General features: G+C 57.8%; 2 protein-coding genes across 2 annotated transcripts in view; one reads left to right on the forward strand and one right to left on the reverse strand.

The window, feature by feature from the left end:
* The window catches only part of LOC118617051 (mediator of RNA polymerase II transcription subunit 12-like protein), a 173,475-nt gene that overhangs the window by 126,919 nt on the left and 28,863 nt on the right, over positions 1-17,693 (forward strand). The gene's annotated exons all lie outside the window — the stretch shown is intronic.
* On the reverse strand, positions 1,567-9,964 carry P2RY14 (purinergic receptor P2Y14). The gene is made up of 2 exons (XM_036243949.1): positions 9,738-9,964; positions 1,567-3,180 (listed from the first exon to the last, which is right to left on the reverse strand). Exons 1-2 carry the CDS (start codon positions 9,760-9,762, stop codon positions 2,141-2,143), a joined length of 1,065 nt encoding a protein of 354 aa, XP_036099842.1. The 5' UTR covers positions 9,763-9,964; the 3' UTR covers positions 1,567-2,140.

Below are 17,693 nucleotides of genomic sequence, written 5' to 3' on the forward strand. Positions count from 1 at the left end.
TTCTTTTTGACTCAAGTGCTTCTTTGCTGCAGACACTAGGGTGTTGTGCAGGTGGTTGAATCCGTTGCACACCCACACGGAGCCTCGGCTTCCGTCGGGAACGTGCGCGGATCCCTGTCAAGGGCGCTGCAGTCCTCGGAGCCGCTGAGTTCTCCTGTCCCGGGCCTGCCTTTCGGGGCGGCAGAGCGGCGCTGGGCTTGCATTCTACCCACAGATGGTTCTGTCTTCACTGCTGCCCCGGGAACACGAAAGTTCGTGAGTTTACGTCTTAAAAACACTGGGAAACAAAGGGCCTGTTTGGCCTGTCCTGGCTCACTGACCTCTTCAGATTTCTCTAGTTTCCATCCTTTATTGACTTCAGAGATGGGGGGGGGGGGGGGAGATGGAAACATCGATGAGAGAACATCGACTGGCCGCCTCCTGCACGCCTCCCACTGGGGATGGGCCCACAGCCTGGGCATGTGCCCTGACTGGATCAAACCGGCGACCTCTTGGTGCAGGGTCGATGCTCAACCGCTGAGCCACACCGGCCAGACCGTAAACAGAATGTGAATGTCCTTAGTAACATGCATAATTGAGTGTGTTAAAGAAAATCTGCTAATGTTTTCACATATCTTAATTATGAAAAAGTGGAGACTATTAAAAATAGTTTCTTTATCCGTACATGCACAGCAAAGAATGAAGTCCGCATAAACATGGCTCACACAGACGTTTGAAAATGACATTGGGAAGACCACCTGATCGTCTTCTCGACAGTTCATAGCAGGGAAAGAATTGTTTCGATGACTCATGAGCCAGCACATATTAATTTGTTTGTTTGTCAGAACAGGTGATGTGTAGGTTTTTATTTTATATATAACCTGTCACTCATTATTACACATTTGAGATTTTTTTTTTTATCAAGTCCAGTTGCTTTACTAAGGAAACTGCTTCCCCCGCTCCAGAGAGGAATGTATGTTGCCAGCCTAAGAGTGTGTATGTGTGTGTGTGTGTCTGTGTGTATCTCTGTGTGTGTGTGTATCTATGTGTATGTGTATCTGTGTGTGTGTATCTGTGTGTGTGTGTCTGTGTGTGTATCTGTGTGTGTGTATCTGTATCTGTGTGTGTATGTGTCTGTGTGTGTGTGTGTCTGTGTGTATCTCTGTGTGTGTATCTGTGTGTGTGTATGTGTCTGTGTGTATCTCTGTGTGTGTGTATCTGTGTGTGTGTATCTGTATCTGTGTGTGTGTGTGTGTATCTGTGTGTGTGTCTGTGTGTATCTGTGTGTGTGTATGTGTCTGTGTGTATCTCTGTGTGTGTGTGTGTCTGTGTGTATCTGTGTGTGTGTGCGTGTGTGTGTGTATGTATCTGTGTGTGTGTCTGTATGTCTGTGTTTTTCTCCTGTTTTTTGGTCCCTGCCATCGAACAGGGGAAGTGGCTGGGCTGCACACACCAATATCCGGCTCCCCTCAGCAGAGCCTTCCTTTAAAAATATTCCCACACCAGCACTCCAGGCTCATTAACGGGCTTAGAAAACCTTTGTACAGGACATATTGAAAATGTATTTTATACCATCCTCAAAATGCTATCAGAGAAAGAGATTACATTTTTTATTGCAAAGAACATGATTGACATCTGCTTTCCTTGGACATGCCACGAGACAGGTCCCTAGGGGCTTTCCTGAGGGGTTTTCTAGGTGTCTGAAAACCCCTCCTTCGAACCAGGCACCTCGACTCCCCCACAGCTAGCGGGCCCCTCGTCCTCCATCACACGTGCCTGCCTTTCGGGTGCCTTGGTGAGGCTGGTGGAAAGCCGTCCGCAACTTACTAACTTAGTTCTCGTGTGTAGAGAGAGCAGGCGCCCTGTGCGCTGTCTTCATTGCCGTCTGCTTTCTCGTTCGACGTTTGAAGTTCTGCGTCGGCTACCCGATTCGGGTGTATCGGTGTACACCTCCTATGTCGATACAAAGGGAAAACGTACGTACTGTTTCTTCTTTAATGTTCCCCCAAGCACGGACACTTAGATTTCAGTGAATGGTTGTCCCGAACTGGATGGGCACGCTCAGAGTGGACGCTGACCGTCGTGGCCGCTTTCTGCGTTCGCTGGCTCGGCGTGTCCCCGAAGGGCACGGCGTGCGCACGGGGCCCCGTCCGGGAGGCGGTCACAGCGTTTCCGTGCTCTCCTGTATCATGTTCCCCCTCCTGGCTCTGGACGTTTCTAGGTCCTGCGGCGCTCTCTGCGGGATGCGCAGTTTCTTGCACAACATCTCCCTGAACGGCTGGCACAGGAAGAAATAAATAATGGGGTCCAGGCACACGTTGGCCGCAGACAGCAGCAGCGTGAACTCCTTGGCGTACTGCAGGGCCCACTTGGTCTGGCAGCCAAAGTGCGCCCCCGTCTGGCTCTGCGTGTAGGAGATCCTGGCCACGTGGTAGGGCACGAAGCAGACGAAGAACACGAACATGATGCTGAAGATGTTGCGGCTGGACTTCCTCTGGACCGAGACGGAGTTCCTCCTGGACTTGAGGTGGGACTGGAAGATTTTCCGCGTGATGGCCGTGTAGAAGACGACGAGCAGCAAGAACACCACCCAGAAGAGGCTCACGAAGACGTAGTTGGAGGCTTTGTGCCACTGGAGCCCCAGCGGGTTCTTGAGCTCCATGCACTGCACCCGCGTGACGTCCCGGACGCCCTGGTCGGTCAGGATGATGTTGGGGACGGCGAGCAGGAGCATCAGCAGCCACACCGTCGCCGCCAGGACCCGGCTGTATGCCACCGACTGGATGGCGGAGGTCAGCAGCGGCTTGACGATCTTGTAGTACCGGTCGAAGCCGATGAGCCCAAAGAACACGATGCCCACGTACATGTTGACGTAGAACAGCACGGCGGACGCCCGGCACACGAACACGGTCAGCTGCCAGGGGCCCAGGCCCGCGTCGCTGAGGATCTTGAAGGGGAACGTCAGGCTCATGAGGAAGTCGGCCACCACGATGTTCTTGAGATAGACGATGAAGCTCTTGGAGCTGGGGATGTAGCAGAAGACCCAGCCCGACACGCCGTTGAGCAGCACGCCCCCGAGGAAGACCAGCAGGTACAGCGTGGGCAGGACGCGCTGCAGGAGGAGGGCGTCCGGGGTGCAGGGATCCGCGGGGGGCTGCGGGGCGGTGCAGTTCAGCGCCGGGTCGCTGCCGGAGCCCAGGCCTGGAAACACAGGGGAGTGGTCACTCACATGGCGCACAGCCTCCGAGTTAGGTGCCAAAGCGTAAAGCAAAAGACTCGAACGCAGTCAGCCCGCCATGTTCTGGAAATGAGGGTTTTGAGTATCAGACGCCCTCCTCTCTCCTCCTCCCCCACCCACCTTCTTTTTTCGAAAGGGGGACACAGAGCGGTCCGAGGACAGGGAAGCGAGATTGGCGAAGCTGGAGAGCTGGAGGTGACGCGGGGGACAGCGGTTCCCGCGGTGGGCACGGCTCTGCAAAACCCTAAGGTCCACGACTTGCTCATTTAAATGCAGTCTCAAAAGGCAATAACACCTGCCCGGCCTCAGGTGTGGCTCAGTGGTTGAGCGTTGACCCTGCACCAAGACTTGCTGGTTTGATTCTTGGTCAGAGCACATGCCCAGGTTGTGGCCCGATCCCTGGGGGGGGGGCATGCAGGAGGCGGCCAGTCGATGTTCTCTCTCATCGATATTTCCATCTCTCTCTCTGTCTCCCTCCCTCTCTCTCTCAAATCAATAAAGAAAAACGAAATGGAAAAAAAAAGGTAATAAAACCGTGAGAGTGGAGAATTGATTTGTTTCATTTAATTCAGAACTTTGTTTAATATATTAGGTTTAAGAGCTATTAATAGAAGCCTTACTCTTCGAAAGCCTGCCCTGGGCACATTCTGGGCACCACACAGTGTCTGCCAAGCGCACGCAACCAAACACAGCTGGTATTTCTGGTACGGGTTTCTGAGTACCTTTCAAAATTGATCTTTTCTCTGTTTTTTTTTTCCCCCATTGAAAAACTGATATGACTTATTATTATTATTATTTTTAATCCTCACCTGAGGATATTTTTCCATTTATCTTCAGAGAGAGAGAGAAACATTGATATGAGAGAGATCGACTGGCTGCCTCCCACACAACCCAACCAGGGCCGGGATGAACCGCAACTGAGGTGTGTGCCCTTGACCGGAATCGAACCCGCGACTCCTTGGTCCACAAGCCGATGTTCTAACCCCTGAGCACCACCGGCCAGGGCGATTTGCATTATTTTTATAAATAAGGAAGCAAGCATGAAGGAGTGTTTCAGTTCTGACAGGCTTCAGCTCGGTGCATCTAGATCTGCCCGCCCGGGGGAGCCTGACCAGCTGCAGCCCAGCGGTGCCCGCCCAGGTCCAGGTGTGCCCCAAGGACAGAATGCCCCGCCCAGGTCCAGGTGTGCCCCAAGGACAGAATGCCCCGCCCAGGTCCAGGTGTGCCCCAAGGACAGAATGCCCCGCCCAGGTCCAGGTGTGCCCCAAGGACAGAATGCCCCACCCAGGTCCAGGTGTGCAGCAAGGACAGAATGCCCCGCCCAGGTCCAGGTGTGCAGCAAGGACAGAATGCCCCGCCCAGGTCCAGTTGTGCAGCAAGGACAGAATGCCCCGCCCAGGTCCAGGTGTGCCCCAAGGACAGAATGCCCCGCCCAGGTCCAGGTGTACCCCAAGGACAGAATGTCCCGCCCAGGTCCAGGTGTGCCCCAAGGACAGAATGCCCCGCCCAGGTCCAGGTGTGCCCCAAGGACAGAATGCCCGCCCAGGTCCAGGTGTGCCCCAAGGACAGAATGCCCGCCCAGGTCCAGGTGTGCCCCAAGGACTGAATGCCCCGCCCAGGTCCAGGTGTGCAGCAAGGACAGAATGCCCCGCCCAGGTCCCGGAGTGCCCCAAGAACAGAATGCCCCGCCCAGGTCAAGGTGCGCCCCAAGGACAGAATGCCCCACCCAGGTCCAGGTGTGCCCCAAGGACAGAATGCCCCGCCCAGGTCCAGGTGTGCCGCAAGGACAGAATGCCCCGCCCAGGTCCAGGTGTGCGGCAAGGACAGAATGCCCCGCCCAGGTCCAGGTGTGCAGCAAGGACAGAATGCCCCGCCCAGGTCCAGGTGTGTCCCAAGGACAGAATGCCCCGCCCAGGTCCAAGTGTGCCCCAAGGACAGAATGCCCCGCCCAGGTCCAGGTGTGCCCCAAGGACAGAATGCCCCGCTCAGGTCAGGTGTGCCCCAGGGACAGAATGCCCCGCGCAGGTCCAGGTGTGCCCCAAGGACTGAATGCCCCGCCCAGGTCCAGGTGTGCCCCAAGGACAGAATGCCCCGCCCAGGTCCCGGAGTGCCCCAAGAACAGAATGCCCCGCCCAGGTCAAGGTGCGCCGCAAGGACAGAATGCCCCGCCCAGGTCCAGGTGTGCGGCAAGGACAGAATGCCCCGCCCAGGTCCAGGTGTGCAGCAAGGACAGAATGCCCCGCCCAGGTCCAGGTGTGCCCCAAGGACAGAATGCCCCGCCCAGGTCCAGGTGTGCCCCAAGGACAGAATGCCCCGCCCAGGTCCAGGTGTGCCCCAAGCACAGAATGTCCCGCCCAGGTCATTAGAACTATGTCATTGAACAGAAGATATCCGTCGCCTTCATGTCACTCTTCAGGCGGATGGCTATTGGAACAGTGAGTTACATGTGTGGTGATTTCACTGGGCAGCACCGTCCTCAGGGTGACCCAGGATCTTCTGATGGCGAGTCCTGCCCGTCCTTTGCTGGTGGCAGACACTGATGCAGCACGGGGCAGGGGGGGTTCTAGCTGCTCTGAAAGACTGTTTGCTGCATCAGAGCCAATATTCATTGCCCATCTCATAGGTGATAACAGCATCCTTGCCCTCAGGATAACATTCTAACCCTTTTCTTTAATAGCAACTCTATTTTATATTATTATATTTCCCTTGTTGATTTTGGAGGGAAAGGGAGAGATAGGAACATCGATGGGCCGCCTCCTGCACGCCCCCTATTGGTGATCGGGCCCACAACCTGGGCATGTGTCCTGACCGGGAATCGAACTGGCGACCTCTTGGTGCAGGGTTGACACTCAGCCACTGAGCCACACTGGCCGGGCTATTGTAACTCTTAACACTGAGCGCCTTCTGGGTCTGATCCCCGCTCCCTCCCCCTCCCGCACGGAGCCCTGCTGCCCTGAACCTCTGACTCCTTGCAGGTCTCACGAGGTCTCTCACGTTGGTCCCTTTGCACAAACTTCCGTTTGTGTGGAAACTGTCTGGATGCCTTCCTGGCGGATACCTTCTCTTCGTGCTTGAGGCTCGGCTAGGGTGTCCCTTTCCTTGGGAGACTTCTGCATCCGAGCCTTGGTGGGGTGCAGTGGGGGTGGGGTTCCGCCTGTGCTGGGGATTCTGTGCCCCTGTCCTGCCCAGCCCCCTCTCGGCCTTCGTCCTGTTCCCTCCCCTGTGTGAGCCCCTTTACAGGAGGCCACGCTGTTCTTCATTTTTATTTTTTACCGTTGTGTTCCTAGCGTTATACTCAGGTTGTCCGGTAGTTGAAATACTTGGGAAATCAGCGAATACGCAGTCTTGGAATGTAAGACTTGAGGCCCTGCTCCGGAGAAACCTGTACCTAGTCCGCGGTCCCAGGAGGGATCCTGGAGGAGCGTGGGTTCCTTGCGCTGGGGATGGAGCTTGTTCACCTTCGTGTGTCTGGTGCCGAGCACGGCGCTGTCCGCACACGAGTGAGCCGGTGAATAAAGGTGGTGTGAGGAGGTGGAATTTGGGGACAGGAAACACAGGCACATTGCAAATAAAGAAATCATGCTCCCAAATGTGTGTGCTGTCCACACCGACCCGCTTCTCGTGCGCCTCATTCCGTGGGGCGAAACGGGACCTCCCTCCACGCGACTCTGCCGGCCCCGGACCTCTGTTCCGGGGGGAGCGTCTCCACTGGCCACGGGTCTGCTCAGACTGGGTCACGCTCACTGGCTTCTCCGCAGGTCCTCAGTGCCTTGTTTCATGTTTTATTTTATTTTATTTACTTTTTTATCCTCATCTGAGGACATTTTTCCATTTTTTGTTCAGATAGAGTGGGAGGGACAGAGAGCGAGCGAGAGAGAAACATTGATGTGAAGGGGACACATCGAGTGGCTGCCACCTGCACGACCCCAACCGGGGTTGGGGACAAACTGCCACCGAGGCACATGCCCTTAGCGGGAACCGAACCCGGGTCTCCCTGGACCACAGGCGGACGCTCTAACCGCTGAGCCAAACCGGCCAGGGCTTGTTTCATATTTTAGATGGAAAGCAAAGGGGCCACATGTTCTATCTGGAATGTCCACTGTGACAAAGAACCTGTGTCCAGGGGTTAATTTGTCTTGTTCCCTGATGGTCAGATGAAGCTTTCATCCAAGAACCAGTGTCATAGGGCATGTCCTACATTCCCAGGGCCCCTGCTGGGGACAGTCACCTCTGCAGCCAGTGTGGGGTAGCGCTTGACTAGAGTTCAAAATATTCAATGAGCTCTGGCCAGTTTGGCTCAGCGGCTAGAGCATCGGCCCGTGGACCAGAGAGTCCTGGGTTCAGTTCCCGCTAAGGGCATGTACCTCGGTTGCAGTTTGTCCCCGGCCCAGGTTGGTTGTGCGGGTGGCAGCCACTCGATGTGTCCCTTCACGTCGATGTTTCTCTCTCTTCCTCCCTCTCTCCCTCCTGCTCTACCTGAAGATAAATGCAAAAAATGTCCTCGACGAGGATCAAAATATATGCACATATTAAATGAAAAAATGTACATATTTATACATTTGAAGTAGAGGGAAATATTAATTATATAATATATAATTATGTAGCGAAATGGTGAAGACTTTTCCGACATGTTCCCAGTGTCACTCCTCTGGGAACATTCCAGAAGCCACCACGTATGCACAGTGAAGATTTTCCCGGAAACGATTTCGTGAGAGCCCCAGTCCTGAGGGAGGTCTGTGTAAAGACATTGCTCAGCCTTCTGCTCCTGCCCTGGAGCCGCAGTATGTCTGATGCGGTGGGTCCAGGCTAGGTTGTCAGGTCCCTCAAAGTGTTGAGGACCCAGGTGTGCCCTTGGGACGCCCTCACTGGCCCCTCACCGCCGCACTTTAAGGTCGGCTCAAGGCGCCGCCGGACCCAGGAAAACTAGGGCAGGTGCGTCGTCTGAAATGGAGAGAATGCCCAAGGCTTGGGTGTTCCCCCAAACCCCTTGCTGTATGGGCTGCTTTTAAGCAATTGCAGATGACAGTCCCCCTTTTTGGATGTTACGGTGGAGACACGCTGGTTGGGGCCAGGGGCGGGGTATCCCTGCCCCCTGCGCCGCTGTCTGGTCGGGGGAACCGAGCGCCAGGTGAATCCAAGCGTTTGGGTGTCATTCTCCAGCTCTGGGGTCTGTTCTCCTTCAGCGGTGGTGTCGGTCGCGGGGCGTGGTGCCTTCCTGGAGGTGCACGTGCCCTGTCCGTGGTCTCCGTGTCCTTGGTGTCTTGGAGCTTGGCAGCCTTTCTGCAGTGACAGACGGAGAGGTACGCAGGAAAGGACCCTCAAAGCTTCGACAGCACGTGATGCACTTGCGTGGACTGAGGCCAGAGGGCAGGGATATGTGTTGGGTGAAGAGCAGGACAAGATGCTGAGACGTTGGCCCCTCCCCTTGCCTCGTCTGGGGCACAGAGTCATCGAGTGCCCCGTGAAGGGACCGGCCGGGTCATTTCACAAGCGGAGGAAATGCTGATTGTACACAGTCACGTAAAAACAAACACGCGTCAAATGAATCAGGAAGAAAAGAAAGAATGTCTTGGTGTGGCCGGACAGCCCTCCCTTCCCTGCCCCAAGCCTCCGTTGGATGGACGGTTTCTAAGCTGCTTGCTTCAGCCCATTAAAAATCAAAGACATGCCCGACCGGCGTGGCTCAGTGGTTGAGTGTTGACCCTGCACCGAGAGGCCGCCGGTTCGATTCCCGGTCAGGGCACAAGCCCAGGTTGTGGGCTGATCCCCAGTGGGGGGCGTGCAGGAGGCGGCCAGTCGATGTTCTCTCTCATCCATGTTTCTCTCTCCCTCTCCCTTTCTCTCTCTCTAGAATCAATAAAGGGGAAAAAAAATTAAAAAAAAAAAGACAGGCAAAGGGCGGGGAACATGAAGAGGACCTCGGGATGACGGTCCAGGGGAAGAGCGGGCAGGCCAGTCTGTGCAGGCGGCCAGCCCTGCCGAGGCGTCAGTCCTTAGACGCTATCTGAATTTCTGTCCTGAACGTCGCCATCCCATCAACCTGGTCCCTCAGGAATGCAAACACCCACTGACGAGCTCTCCTTGTGGCAGAACTTTTTAAGGACACGGGACAGTGTGAGTTCAGCTTCTCCTGGGCGGGACTCCTCCCTTGTCCCGCAAACGCAGGAGAACGAGGTAGGAGCCCGAGGGGTCGGTCCGCAGGGCCCTTGACGTTGGGTCTTTGGAAACATAATGAAAGGAAGGAGCCCAGGAGCCCAGAGAAGGCTGCGCGGCAGCACGTGGGCTGCTTTCTCCCAGGGTGTCCGCACAGCTCCAGTGTCCGTGCTACAGGTCTGTCCCAGCGAGACGGCGCACCTGTGTCCCGGCCGCGTCAGGCCTCGGGCCGCGCTCAGTGTCCTCAGGTGGCCGAGTACCGCGGGGCGCTCTCCGAGCAGAACGTAGTTGACACAGAGCCATTCACCGTGATGCTCACCCCAGAAATACGTTCACCCGAATAGGAACACGCGAGCTCAGTACTCACCTGCTGAGTCGTTGCAGTGATCCATCTTCTTCTCGTCACGTGCCGTGAGTCTCCTTTCTCCGAAGAAGGGGACTCATTCCTCCATGACACTGATGAAGTCACCGACCGTGGGGTGCTGAGGTTGTTCCAGGCACCTGGGCAGTGTCTGCCCGCGGTTTCTCCGCAGCGAAGTGCTTTTCAGGGGCTGCTTGTCATCGGGAAGCGGCCCAAGTGTGCCTTTACCACAGCCTGTGTAGGGGGGAGACGAGGAGCGCGTTACACGAACACCGGCGTGCGGGGTGCAGCGTGATAACCCCAGCGTGCGGGGTGCAGTGTGATAACCTGGCATGCGGGGTGCAGCGTGATAACCCCAGCGTGCGGGGTGCAGTGTGATAACCTGGCATGCGGGGTGCAGCGTGATAGACCCTGGTGTGCGGGGTGCAGCGTGATAACCTGGCATGCGGGGTGCGGTGTGATAACCCGGCGTGTGGGGTGCGGTGTGACAGACCCTGGCGTGTGGGGTGCGGCGTGATAACCTGGCGTGCGGGGTGCGGCGTGATAGACCCGGCGTGTGGGGTGCGGTGTGATGACCCTGTGTGCGGGGTGCGGTGTGACAGACCCGGCGTGCGGGGTGCGGTGTGACAGACCCCGGCGTGCGGGGTGCGGTGTGATAGACCCCAGCGTGCGGGGTGCGGTGTGACAGACCCCGGCGTGCGGGGTGCGGTGTGATAACCCCAGCGTGTGGAATGGTGCGGCAGTTCCGCACGTGCATTTGTCGGTGTGCCGGACCAGTCTTGGCCGTCGATGTCGATGATTTGGTGTGCGCTCTTCCGGAAAACGTATAAATTCTTCACTTGAGACTGTTGGGCATGCAGTGTTTTTAGTTATTGGTTTATTTATTTAGTTATTTATGTGTTATTTTTTTTATCCTCACCCGAGGACATTTCTGTATTTATCTTGAGATAGAGCAGGAGGGAGAGAGGGAGGAAAAGAGAGAAACATCGATGTGAGAGAGACTCATCGAGTGGCTGCCACCCAACCTGGGCCGGGGACAAACTGCAACCGAGGTACGTGCCCTTAGCGGGAACCGGACCCGGGACTCTCTGGTCCGCGGGCCGACGCTCTAACCGCTGAGCCACACCGGCCAGGGCTCCAAGACCACATTGAGTAGCAAGTTTGTTTTCGGAGCTTGTACACAGGGCATTGTCTGTTTGGTGAGGAGGGTAAACAGTTGTGCTTTTCTTTGCTGTGGTTGGGACCCCGGACAGGAAGGGGTGCCCTACAGGGCCTAGGATCGTTCCAAGCGCATTCATTACGGACCTCGCCATGACCTCATTCTCGAGCTCCCCTGGAAATGTAAATATGTGTTTTACAGAAATGCACTTGCGAATGAATGCGTGATAAAGAAATCCTGTATTTACCCGTGATATTGCTGACAGGTCAGGGGGTTCTCTTTAGGACAATCACAGGAGGGATTGAGTTCTGTGTGGGGCATCAGCGCCGGTGGTACCGGTCATGTCCCGGTCCGAGCTCCATGGCAGGGGTCAGTCCTGGGGACCGGAGGAGGGAGGGCAGTGCAGGGCTTTGGGCTTCCCTGAGGTCGCGGGATCTCATCTCTCAAATCCAGAAACCATCCTGGCTCAAGATCACTCTCAGGACTCACCCGGCGATGGGGGAATGCGTTTGGCAAACAGTCGCTTCTGTACTTGCATATGTGAAATCTATCCTAATCGGGGAACACCGTGCATAGAGGGTGGACTGGTGTCAGATCACTGTTCGCCCGTCTGTGATGAGCGCGTTTCATGCTGGGCTTGTTCAGTTCTTAACAGGGACAGGCTGGCCCCGGCCGGTTTGGCTCAGCGGTTAGAGCATCGGCCCCTGGACCAGTGCGTCCCGGGTTCGATTCCGGCCAAGGGCACGTGCCTCGGTTGCGGTGCGTCCCCGTCCTGTTCCGGGTTATGCGGAGGCAGCCGGTCGATGTCTCTCTCACATCAGTGTTTCTCTCCGTCTCTCTCTGTCTCTCCCTCCCACTCTACTTGGTGATAAGTGGAAACATGTCCTCGGGGGAGGAATAAAAAAAAAAAAAAGAAAAAGAAAAAGATTCTGATGTTTGGACCAGGAGGTAGGAGCTATCAGACTGTCACTTTTTAATTTTTTTTTTTTATTTCTCCCCCGAGGACATGTTTCCACTTTTTGTTCAGGTAGAGTGGGAGGGAGAGAGAGAGAGAAACATCGACGTGAAAGGGACACATCGAGTGGCTGCCACCCGCACAACCAACCAGGGCCGGGGACAAACTGCAATCGAGGTATGTGCCCTTAGCGGGAACCAAACCCGGGTCTCTCAGGACCGCAGGCCGACGCTCTAACCACTGAGCCAAACCGGCCAGGGCCAAACATCAGAATCTTTGGTCCAGGGTACCCCAGATCTTTTCCTGTGAGATAAATATTCGTTCTCCAGGCGATTCTTGTAACACCGCAGAATCGCATAGGTCTGGGTAAGCACTGTGTACATTTCTAAGGGAACCCCGGCCTTTTCTTATTGTTTCTGGTTTTAGCTCCCTCATTCGAGTGTGTACTTTCTCTCTGCTTCCTTCTTGGGGCCAGTCTGCGAACAGTCCGGACGGTCGACTAGCAGGAGGTCGGTGTATGGATTGCTTCTTCAATCATGTCATGTTTTGTAATGTTTTATGTTATTAAATATCTTATAGTTTATACTATTCCATCATCTTAACTCTAAGCGTGTCCTCAGGCTCCGGCTGTCCGCATTCCCAGGGAGGTTGGCTCTTTCAGAATTTCCCCAGTCCTGACCCGTGGTCCCGCCTCTCTCCCCAATGTTCTGACTCCGTGTGGGTCGGTGAACAGATTCTTATAAATTCCCAGGGGCCATCTGGCTTCTCTCCTGCTCTCCTCGTCCTCTGTCTGGCCTGTGCTCCCAGGCTCGGCCCCTGGGAGTCTCCTTCCCTCCGTCACCTGCCAGAACAGGCCCATCTTGTCCTGCCCCGTCTCCCTGAGGCTCTCGTCCTGCCCTGTCTCCCTGAGGCTCTCGTCCTGCCCCGTCTCCCTGAGCAGCGGCTGCCTGAGGCTCTCGTCCTGCCCCGTCTCCCTGAGCAGCGGCTGCCTGACGCTCTCCTCCTGCCCCGTCTCCCTGAACAGCGGCTGCCTGATGCTCCCGCACCTGCCCAGTCTCCCTGAACAGCGGCTGCCTGAGGCTCTCGTCCTGCCCCGTCTCCCTGAGCAGCGGCTGCCTGAGGCTCTCGTCCTGCCCCGTCTCCCTGAACAGCGGCTGCCTGACACTCACCGCACCTGCACGGGCTGCGGGCCACCTTATCTTCTTCTCCTGACCCGTTGGCGGCACTCGGCGCTGCTCCCCCCGCCTGAGCACCTGTGCTCTCCAGGTGCCCCGTAACCTTTGGCTCCTGCGTATTCCCGATCTTTCTTCCTTTGCCAAGACTCCTGTTCTTCGGCTCGTGTTTGCCAGGCGTGGTGGAAACGCACCTGCCACAGGAGGTCTCGGAAGGTGGCAGTCGGGGGAGGCAGACAAGGAGGCATAGGAGCCGGACGGGCACCAGCCGGACTGTGGGAGCCTGGATGTGGGTGCCCGAGGGAGTGGCCTTGGGCCAGCAGAGGCGCGGAGAGGGGTTTGGGCAGAGAGCTACCAGGTACGCGCACCGGGACACCTGAGCACTCGGGGTGCCTGCCCTCTGGGGGGACACAGTGGTGCCCTGTTACCCCCTCTTGCAAAGACAACACTGATGCTCAGAACACCCAGTCACTCACCAAGAGCAAACTGGCGGCTAACACGCGACCAGACCGCACCCCAGCTTAGGTCTGCTCAGCCGGGAGCCGGCGGGCGTGCGCGGGGCAGGGTGCTCGCCCTCGTCTGTGCCTATGAGCGCGGCCCGGGCCCCCGCACTCCCCGGCCGGCCGTCTGCAGAGTCCCCAGACCGCCGGGTTGCGGGAAGACGCGCAGGTGCGTGTGAGTGGGTGAGTGTCCTGTTCGTGAGCGGGCTCTGAGGGCCTGCAGGTGGGCGCTCCGTGCTCCCTCGTCGGCCTTCCGGGGCCCAGCACGGAGGTCCTCTGGGTGCCGTCCTCTCAAGCACAGATGTGTGTCCGATGTCCCCTTTCCACCCAGCTTCCTGTGCTCAAGCCAAGGCACGGGGTCGGCTGTTCACAGTGTCCACAGAGCAGAGCACGCCGAGCAGCGAGTGGCCTGGGACCTGGACGCCCGCCCACCGGGGCCCTGGCGTGAGGGGGTGTCGGCGTGGTCCTCGCTTTCAGTCTCTTTTCTCTCGAAGTAAAAAAGAACAAGACATGAGTCCTTGGTTCGGTCTGACGCGATCCTCCTACCTGGCCCCACGGCCAACCTCGCCTTCCGTTCGAGGCTAGGTCAGTGACGCACACCCTGGAATTCACCTTCAAATTGGGGGAGTGCAGCGGCCACACCCCGCGGTCCAGAAACCGAGTCAGTTCCTTCTCATGGAGCATCTGCCCTGCTTCGCTCCACTGACCCGAGCACAGCTCGGGCCGACCGCCCGGCCTCTCCCGGGGCCCTCGTCAGACCCCGAAACCCACGAAGACCGAAACTCTGCGTCGTTGCTACACAGCGCCAGCCTGCGTGCTGGGCGGTCGCCGGGCAGCGGGCTCGTGTGGCTGAGGAGCCGCTGAGGCCCACACCTCACTCCACTTTCCCTTCCGACCACTTCCCGCGAAGCGCAGAACCTGTGGCAGCGGGCAGGCGGTGCGTCCAGAGCCCGGCTCCGTCCTCCTCGTGTCTCCTCCTCCTCCTCGTGGCTCCTCCTCCTCCTCGTGGCTCCTCCTCCTCCTCGTGGCTCCTCCTCCTCCTCGTGGTTCCTCCTCCTCGTGGCTCCGTCCTCGTGGCTCCTCCTCATGGCTCCGTCCTCCTCGTGTCTCCTCCTCCTCCTTGTGGCTCGTCCTCCTCGTGTCTCCTCCTCCTCCTCGTGGTTCCTCCTCCTCGTGGCTCCTCCTCATCGTGGCTCCGTCCTCGTGGCTCCTCCTCATGGCTCCATCCTCCTCGTGGTTCCTCCTCCTCGTGGTTCCTCCTCCTCGTGGCTCCGTCCTCCTCATGGCTCCTCCTTCTCCTCGTGGCTCCTCCTCCTCGTGGCTCCTCCTCCTTGTGGCTCGTCCTCCTCATGGCTCCTCCTCCTCGTGGCTCCATCCTCGTGGCTCCTCCTCGTGGCCCCATCCTCCTTGTGGCTCCTCCTCGTGGCTCCTCCTCCTTGTGGCTCCGTCCTCGTGGCTCCTCCTCATGGCTCCATCCTCCTCGTGGCTCCTCCTCGTGGCTCCTCCTCGTGGCTCCTCCTCATGGCTCCATTCTCCTCGTGGCTCCTCCTCCTCGTGGCTCCATCCTCCTCGTGGCTCCTCCTCCTCATGGCTCCTCCTCGTGGCTCCTCCTCGTGGCTGCGCAGGTGCATTCCGGGAGCTGCTCAAGGGCAAGGTGGGGAGCAGATGCCCGACTCTGGGGCCATGAGAACAGCCACCTCCTTCCGCTTCCAGACCAGGAGCTGCATCTGGAGCGTCGGATGGTTTTGTGGGGATACTTTGTCCACGGTGCTTGGGGGTAGCCCAGGGTCTCTGGACCTGGTCGCTGCTGATATTGTTTTGTTTGTTGTGGGTGAGCCTTCCCCTGTGCTGTTTAGCTGCATCCCTGGCTCTGCCCACTAGGTGGCGGCAGCACCCCGTGATCTGTGACTACGCAGGAAGCCCCCGCGTTGGAAGTGCTCCCAAGTTGAGAGCCACTGGACCAGCCCCAATGCTGGCTGCCACTGCTGTCATCTTGCTATAGGAGGAGAATTGAGTCAGCTGTCGTATGGGCGCTAAGCCTTAACCGTAAACCGAGTGACTTAGTGCGCAATTCACGTGCTCAGGCTTGGAAGATGAAGCAAGTGTCCTTCACGGCAGGCGGCACGCGGTTGGTGTCGCGTGTGCACGCAGGACCTCGGCCAGACCGCGGCTCAGTTTCACACCACCTGTGACACTGGGGTGGTCACTAAACGCCTCTGTGTTCCAGTCTTTACCTCCCCCAAGGCCGTGGTCGGGGTTCCTGTCCCTGTGAGAATCACATACCCGCTGCCGGGCAGTGTGTGACTCAGAGGATCACTGCGGGTTCAGCAGGGGACTCGGGTGGCCACAGACTAATCAGAGGTCTCCGGGACTCCCCGTCTGCCGGACGTGCCCGGGCCAGGCCCACCCAGCCCCCTACTGGCCCCCGATGATCTGAGGCTGCCGCTCTGCTCTGCATCGGGGCTGCTTGGCCCTTCTTGGGTGTCTGCCCAGCGGGCTTGGCCCCGAGAGGCAGGGCAGGCTGGGCTTCCTGGGGTCCCGCCTCTAGGCGCGGAAGCGGCGCTCGGCCTCAGGGCGTGCGTGTGAAGCCCCGGGTACTGTGCGCTCGTGTTCAGTTCCACACCAGCCGGAGCCTGTGGCGAGGGGGCTGCACAGCTGGGACTTGGGAACTGATCCTTGTCTGCCTGGCATTGGCCCAAGTCCCGGGGCTCATGACTGTCCCTCCCGGTTCTTCTGCAGCACTGTTTCGGGGTACGTGGTTCTGTTCCCCGGGGCAGGCGGGGAAGTGGATCTCTGACTCCTCTGCCTCCCCGGGGTTGTTTGCGTTTCTCCACTGAGCCCCATCTCCAGGTCTGGGCTCTGGCGCTCAGGAGCCCGTCCCTTTGCTGTGGGGGCAGGGCCAGTTCTCAGAACCCAGCAGCATTAACCAGGCAGCTGAACACCAACCTCCCGTGGGTGTGTCGCAGGCTCGGCCTGTGTGGCCACAGGATAAGAAGGCAGATAAGCAGGATTGAGGCGGGGCTGCGACACCGCAGAGAGCTGTTCTCTCACACCTCCAGCCTGGCGTCTTGTGCGCTTCCTACCTGCGGGGGGACCCAGTCACCTTTGATTTTAATGACACACCGTGGCAGTCGCTTCAGCCGCTCTGTAAGTGCATCTGCATTTTGCGAGACAGCCTGACAGCGCAGGGAGTGTTGTCGTCTCGGAACGAGTAGGACTGACACGTGAATGCGTTTGGGGGTGCCTGTGCCGTGGAAGACCCCCCTCTGTAGGGACCCCAACCCGCAGGTTGGGACCGACTGTCGGGTGTGCATGATCTTTTCAGACCACTCCAGGTGACGTGGGTCATGGGCGGTGTTGTCAGTAAATACAGCCGCCCTCCCTATCTACGGGTTCAATCTCGGGGGGGGGGCAGTATTTTCACACTCCCAGCCACGGACGGAAAACACTGTTTCTGATCTGCAGCTGGTTGAATCCGCAGGCTGAGGGAGTCCCAAGTCATTACAGATTGCCAGCTGCGCGGGGTCGGCACCCCTGGCCCCCAGATTGTTCGAGGCTCAGCTGTTACCCCTCTTCCAGAGGATTTCAGTGAGTCCGGCAGGTGCTGATGGTGGCTCTCCCGCAGGAGCTGTTGGTGCCGGGTCATCACCGCTTCGGACGTACGTCGGTGGGTCACGGCTGAGAGCCGCCGGCGCCCCGGCCCCTGAGGGTCTCACTCGGCACTTGCCTGGAACCAGGACCAGTTTGGCTTCACTCCATGCTTTTCACATTGTTTTTAAAGTAGCCTGCACCCGCTTTCTTCTGATCTTTTTCGTACATCATTGCTTTTCACTTCTGTGTTTGCAATCTCCCTCTCTGTCCCGAGGCTGTTCCCCTCCAGACATGGACCCGCACAGGTCCTTCCTGAGAAGGTGAAGACCCGTCCATCTGCAGGTGGTGACATCCCAGTACCTGCAGACTCGCGTCCTCACCATCCTTAAATAACACCAGTGAGAACCCTCCGTGGAGAAAAGAACAAGAACCCACCAAAGAGCCCTCTGGAGGAAGAAGTTGCGATCCTGGTACCAGTGTCCTCGCCTTGTTTCTAAGGAACCTCCCCACGGGAAGGGACCAGGGCTTCCTGGGGAAGTCACGGATTGAAACCAGGCGCAGGGAAAGTCCAGGGTGAGGGAGCGA

The sequence above is a fragment of the Molossus molossus genome, unplaced genomic scaffold, assembly GCF_014108415.1.
Source record: "Molossus molossus isolate mMolMol1 unplaced genomic scaffold, mMolMol1.p scaffold_m16_p_5, whole genome shotgun sequence".
NCBI classification, from domain to species: Eukaryota; Metazoa; Chordata; class Mammalia; order Chiroptera; family Molossidae; genus Molossus; species Molossus molossus.